The following is a 6,000-nucleotide window of genomic DNA, read 5'->3' on the forward strand; positions in this document are numbered from 1 at the left end:
GGCCAGTGACCAAAACCTGGGACATCATTCCCTCCAGTGAAGGCCATCCAGGTGAAGGCACAGGCGCCCTAGCACAAGCACGTGTGGCCACCAAGGGGCGGGGCCAGGCCTTGACCCGCCCCCAGATCCCCTCCACGCCCATCCCTTTTCTGTCCTTTCCAGAGTACCCAATGTGCAGGATGCCGAGAGCTCGGTGTCCTCAGGGACCGCCAGGGCAGTGCCCTCCAAATATACGAAGCTACACAGAGCACCTTCATCTGCCATGGCCTGAAGGTGGCCAGCTGGCTACCCAACCATGCACTGCGAGGGGGCATTCTGCATGGCAGCCCGGGGCATATCGGGAGGCGGGGCAAGCCCCAGGACATTGGAGGACGGAAGTGGATGCAAGGAGATTCTAAGGTTGCTTAAGAAAGTTGGGCTTGTGGGTGTCAGACTAAGCAGGGAGAATGGGAGCCGGGACTGACAGCAGGGGCAGCACAATGGCCCCCTTGCCCCCAGATCCCACCGCTTGGCCCAGACTAACTTCCGCCTACACCCTTAGGCTGCAGTGCCCCAGCTCTGAGGAAATCTCACCAAAAGGCGCAAAATGCCCCTTTTTTATAAGCCTGCCTCAACTCCCAAAGTTCGACTGTTTTTTCTGGCCTCCCATCATTCACACTCTTCCCTGTCTCCCAGCTCTTGTCCCTTGTGAGTATTGGTGGATGCCATTCCCAGCTTCCCACCAAGCAGGACACCAAGCACTCCTTTTTTAGGTGCTAAGTCTTCCCTCCACCCCAGCTACCCTGGCAGCCCCGGCCCTGGCTCAAGGCCTCACAGCAAATGGAAAGCACACATCTTGGTGTTGGATGGCAGCAGTATGCAGTTTTGACATTAGCAGGACTGGCATGGTGTCCAATGGTGGAGGTGGCAACAGAACTGTCACCACCAGCGCAGACTAATGGTGTGATTGGGCTGCGTATCAGCCATGCCCATCAACCTTTTCTGTTTACATAGCCACAATTCATTTCTCTGGTCTGCAGCTGAGAATGCTGATTGAGGCATCGTCCTACCTCTGATACGTCTCTTGCTAACAGCATAAGGCTTCACTTGCCTTCTCTGAGCCTACAACCGCTCAGCAGGTGCTATGCTGTGGATTCATTAACCCCCAAGGAAACTAAGAGATGAAGTGTGCCATGATAATGTTTGGGTCAAAGTCAGTTCTCCCTTCCCACAGCCTGCGAATGTGGGGCACACCTGCTACACCCAGCAATCTGGACTAGCTAAATGAGCCAAGCAGCTCAGTCTCTCATTCACAGAGATCAATGCCAATGGCACAGTGCACAAAGGCAGCCAGAGGTCAAGTCAGTCCACTGTGCAATGTTAAAGCCAGGTGGGGTCATGTAGTTCCTTGGACACCCTATGATATCTGCTGTGCTCTCCATGCTTGTTCAGGATCAGAAGGAGTCCCAAGAAAAATCTGAAAACCCAGTAACACACTGCTCATTACATTAATGGCCTTTCAGTGAAAAGCCTTTGAAAATTACTCTTGGATTTTTGTGACAAAAAAAAGTGTCTCCCTTTGATAAATCAGATGCTTCATTTTGTCAGAAAATAGCAGCTATACAACTTGTCTTCTTTTTTTTTTCCCTGAGATAAAGTCTTGCTCTGTCGCCCAGGATGGAGTACAATGGCATGTTCTCAGCTCTGCAACCTTCGCCTCCCAGGTTCAAGTGCATCTCCTGCCTCAGCCTCCCAAGTAGCTGGGATTACAGGTGCGTGACACCACACCCGGGTAATTTTTTGTATTTTTGGTAGAGACGGTTTCAGCATGTTAGCCAGGATGGCCAGGATGGTCTCGATATGACCTCATGATCCGCCTGCCTCAGACTCCCAAAGTGCTGGGATTACAGGCGTAAGCCACCATGCCCCACCACTTCTCTTTCTGCTTTGGCTGCCAGGAATCTCTAAGCTAAATTTACTCCTTAGATAAAGTCACCATCTGTCTCATCTCAGAGTCCTTGCCCCCTTCCTCTGCATGGTTTTTGATCTTCCTGACAGTAACGATCACTTAGGGAGACACTTTTGTTGGCTATTTCTTCTGATTCTTTTGTGGGAGTAGGCTAGAAATCAATTATAATTTATTCTAAACTCAGGTACTGCAGCCTGCCCCATCACCATTGCCTAGTCTTTCTGGGGAGACTGTACTGCTATCCCAAAAACGTACAGCTGAGCACAGAGCAGCTCCCTGCAAATGCCTGTAAATGGTCCTCTAAGACCTAGACCATCCCTTGGCCCTTTAGCCATCGCTCTAGGATGGCTCAGGGCCCTTCAAAAGTTGTCTCCAGTTCTCACCAGCAACATTCCAGTAGAGAACATTTACTGCCTTATAGGGACAAGGAGAGTGAAGCTCAGAGATGTTCAGAGGCAAGGCCACCCATGAAGAAGGCCACATCTGGGTCCCAGTGTCCATCAGAGCAAGGTGGGGGTTGAGCTGCAGGTTCTGTTCCTACTACAGACTCCAGTCCATCTATGCAGCACAATCTTTAAACACAGACAAGAGTGCTACAATTTGGCCAAGGTAAGCATACCCAGGCCTCTGGGCATTCAGATCATGGCAACCTGGCTTGGATTCTGGGCCCTTCCTCCATGTGACCCAGGGAAATCTGCTTACTCCCTGTGCAGCCTTGGTTTCCTCTTCTATAAAGTAGAAATCATAACACTTGTTTTTCCAACTGCCCAGATGCACTAGAAAAGAGACAGTGCCAGGCAGCCAGTGGGCACTCCTCGGAGTTCCCTCAAAGCTCCCAAGAGTTTGTGGGAATGTAAGGGTCTAAGCACAGCCTGGATGTCAGTACTGCCCTTGGCTTCAGACCTCCCGTTCTGGCCTCAGCCATTCCAAAAATTCCAGGGCAGGTCTGGGCATGCCTGCTAGGCCGAAGCTGCACAGACACTGTCTGAGACCCCCAATAAATCTGAGTATGGCCTAGGCCTAGGAACTGTCTGTGAGCTACACAACTGTGTTCCCACCAACAACTGTGACTGCACCAGTGGCAGGTGGGCCCATGTGACCCTCCTGATCCCTGTGCACATGGACATCTGCCTGAGGGGCCCCCTCCAGGACCTCCCTACCCCCTGTCCACAGGCCAAGGTGGGCTGGATGAGTAAGCCCATTTAGGCCCCCCAGAGCAGAGGTGTGGGCACCGAGCTGGGGAAGAGGCAGGAGATGGATCTGAGGCTCACTGTGTTTGTGCCCTCTGACCCTTTGCAGTCCCCACCAAGGATCAAAATTACTCACCGGGGTTCAGGGTGTCCCCCATCCTGCAGACAGCCAAGGTCTGGCTAAAAAGGAGTAAGAGGAGGAGAAAGAAGGAAGGAGTATAGTGGGAGGAGCTGGCCTAGCTTGCAGGGATCTAGCAGGACTCAGCCAATGTAGCTCCAGGTCCCTCCAGTCACCCTGTAGGGGCCAAGGCGGGGCCAGCAGCTAGGCTCAGCTCTGCCTACCCACTGGTCCAGGCTGATCCTGGGGGTACGGCCCAGTCTACCCTCTGGGGAGACAGGTCCTCCCAGGGTTAGGGAAGCAGGGATGCTGGCTTTTGCTCTGACCACTTGAATCAAGATAGGGGCAGACAAGGGCATGGGGGCTGGGGCACTCACACAGCTGTCAAGCCTGTAAAACCTCTGCAATGTCCAGCAGCACATGCCACTGTCCTGTGCTACCTCTGCACAAGGCAGTCAAGTGATACACACACATACCCATCATTCACATCAGGCATAGATCACCTCAGTCCTGTCACCACCACAGACAGATCAGAGGTCCAGATCACATCACCTGGCACATGTCAACCACACACTTCCTGCATATCTCCATCAGGGTCGGTCACAGATATCACAGGCATTTGTCAGCCAAATCACCATCCTCATCACTGTCAACCCTGCAGGAAACAGGGGTGGTGAGAATGCCTTGCCCTGAACCAGCCTTCACCCTGTGATACCCACACTTGCTACAAGCAAGCTCCACACTTGCACAAGCACAATTAGACATGCATTGCCACTACACACACAGACCCATGTCCTCAGTCGAGCTCACACTCCAAGGGTGGGCCTTAAGAGGAACAGCATCTTGGGTAGGAGATGGAGAAAAGGGTGTGGGGAGAGGCAGGCACCTGGGAGAAAGGAGGAGGGAGACGGGGCTTACCTCCAGACCCTGACACCTTGGTTAAAGAGTTAAGGTGATGGAATCTTCTACCCAGACTTGACTGCCTTGGGCAAGTTACATAACCACCACCCCTCCCTTCACTCCTTCCTAACTGGGAGTAACAGTACTTATCCTACCGGTGATGCTGGAGGATTAAGCAGGTTAATTCACTTCAAGTGCCTAGACACGTCCTGCTCCGTGTGAGTGCTTCACAGAGGCCCACTGTCCCTACAGATCTACACTGGCGCTCTCACAGGCAGTCGGGCCCCCAGTAGGCGCACTCTCTGGCCAGAGTGCAGGTTGGCACAGAGAAGCACAGGGAGGGATTTGGGCTGGGGGAAAGAGGGTCGTCTCAAAGGCAGAGACGCTGAATCCGAAGTGGGGAACCGAGGAGAGAAGAGGATGTGGGATTCACCGAAGGTGAAGGGCCGGTAAGGGCCCTGTCCTTAAGCCGGGCAGCCCAGCCGGCCGCCTCCCTGGGCAGCCACGTCTGCAGCCCCCGCCCGCGGCCCACAGGGGAGGAGCAGGGGTAGGGAGGGCTGCCGGGCGCTGGCGCCCGGGGCCAAGGAAAATCGTGTCTGCGAGCGCGGGGCGGGGAGCCAGTGGCTGCGGTGCGGGCCAAAAAAAAGTTGAGTCCGCACCGACGTGTGCGCTCCAGGTCCCGGGGTAGGTGCGGGAGCTGGCTGGGGATGGCGGCCCCGGGTAGCAGGCCCCGCTGCCCCGCCACGGCCCCTCTGAACGCGCCCTCACCGTCCGAGTCCTCCCGCTCGGCGCGCTCCCCGTAGTCCACCCAACTAAGCCCCTCGAGGTTGTCATAGTCGCCGCGCCGCGGCCCGTCCACTGGCACCACGGTGAAGTGAGGCATCGTGCACGCTCTGTTCCGCCGCACCCGCCGTCCAGGCAGCCCGCCGCAGTCCCCGCCGCCCCGGGCCGGCACGCCCCGCCCCGCCCGCTCGCATTCCTCCCCGCTGCGCTCACTTCCTCCTCCCGCCCCCCGGGCCGCCCCTCTGGGGCGGAGAGGGGGAGGGGCTCGGGGCGGCTCCTCCCTGAGATGGGGGCCCTAGTGGCGAGAAGACCCCTGAGCGGTAGCGCTCCTAGTGGTTCCACCGCCTGGGGGCGGGCCTGATTCATGTGTGACCTCGGGTGAGGGGCTGCCCTCTCTGAGTCCCAGATGCCGTATTTGTAACACACTTCCACCTCAGGTTATTTTAGGGCTCCGTGAGATGGGGCGCGGGGTGTCCTGGGCTTACGAGGCGCTCTGTTACTTAGGGACGGGGCAGGGTAGGCCGGACTGGCCCGGGAACGCAGAAGCCACTCCAGTCCTGCCCAGGGCCTCCCGCCATCTCCCGGATACCTCGTTTCTATTTCCAGCGTCTGCATCCCACTGCTCCGCGACCCTGGAAACCGGACTCACACGAAAGTCCCGTTCCTGCCCTGCGCCCCCTTGCTGCAGCCTCTCCTGTTGGAGGCGGCAGAGGATTCTTGGTCCCTTCCCAGGGGCTGCTGCGTCCTAGGCAGGGAGGACATCCACAACCACCCTCCCCCGCCCCGCTTGCCTCACTTGCCTTTCTGGGACTGTGCACTGGGTTGCTTTAGCCAAGTCCCTTCATTTTAACTTTCTCTGACTATCTCACCTCCTGGGCGTTCCTCTACCCAAGCCGTTTACTTACTTGCTCCCGACCTTTCTTTCACCTTCTTCTCCACGGCTTCAGATTACTTATATAGTTGGCTATTTTCTTCTCTAGCAGAAAACCCCAGAGCCCATCTTACTTGTCTATCTCCACTCTTCCTTGCGTGGCTTGGGCGGCTTTCGGACATCATCTGTG

The 6,000-nt window shown here is 56.0% G+C and overlaps 1 protein-coding gene across 5 annotated transcripts in view; it reads right to left on the minus strand.

Moving 5' to 3' along the window:
* The window catches only part of SLC12A4 (solute carrier family 12 member 4), a 24,736-nt gene extending 19,569 nt beyond the window's left edge, over positions 1-5,167 (minus strand). For 2 of the 5 annotated variants that reach the window (XM_032283783.1, XM_032283786.1), the window contains exon 1: positions 4,925-5,167. In XM_032283783.1, coding sequence (XP_032139674.1) covers positions 4,925-5,039 — 115 coding nt within the window. In that variant the 5' untranslated portion in view covers positions 5,040-5,167. Of the gene's footprint in view, positions 1-167; positions 1,665-3,274; positions 4,663-4,924 lie in introns of those variants that run through there. The other 3 variants (XM_032283787.1, XM_032283784.1, XM_032283789.1) reach the window with 3 other exon arrangements.
* Positions 5,168-6,000: the final 833 nt, after the last annotated feature.

Source organism: Sapajus apella, unplaced genomic scaffold (assembly GCF_009761245.1).
Source record: "Sapajus apella isolate SASKATOON/1434 unplaced genomic scaffold, GSC_monkey_1.0 scaffold15, whole genome shotgun sequence".
Lineage (NCBI taxonomy): Eukaryota > Metazoa > Chordata > Mammalia > Primates > Cebidae > Sapajus > Sapajus apella.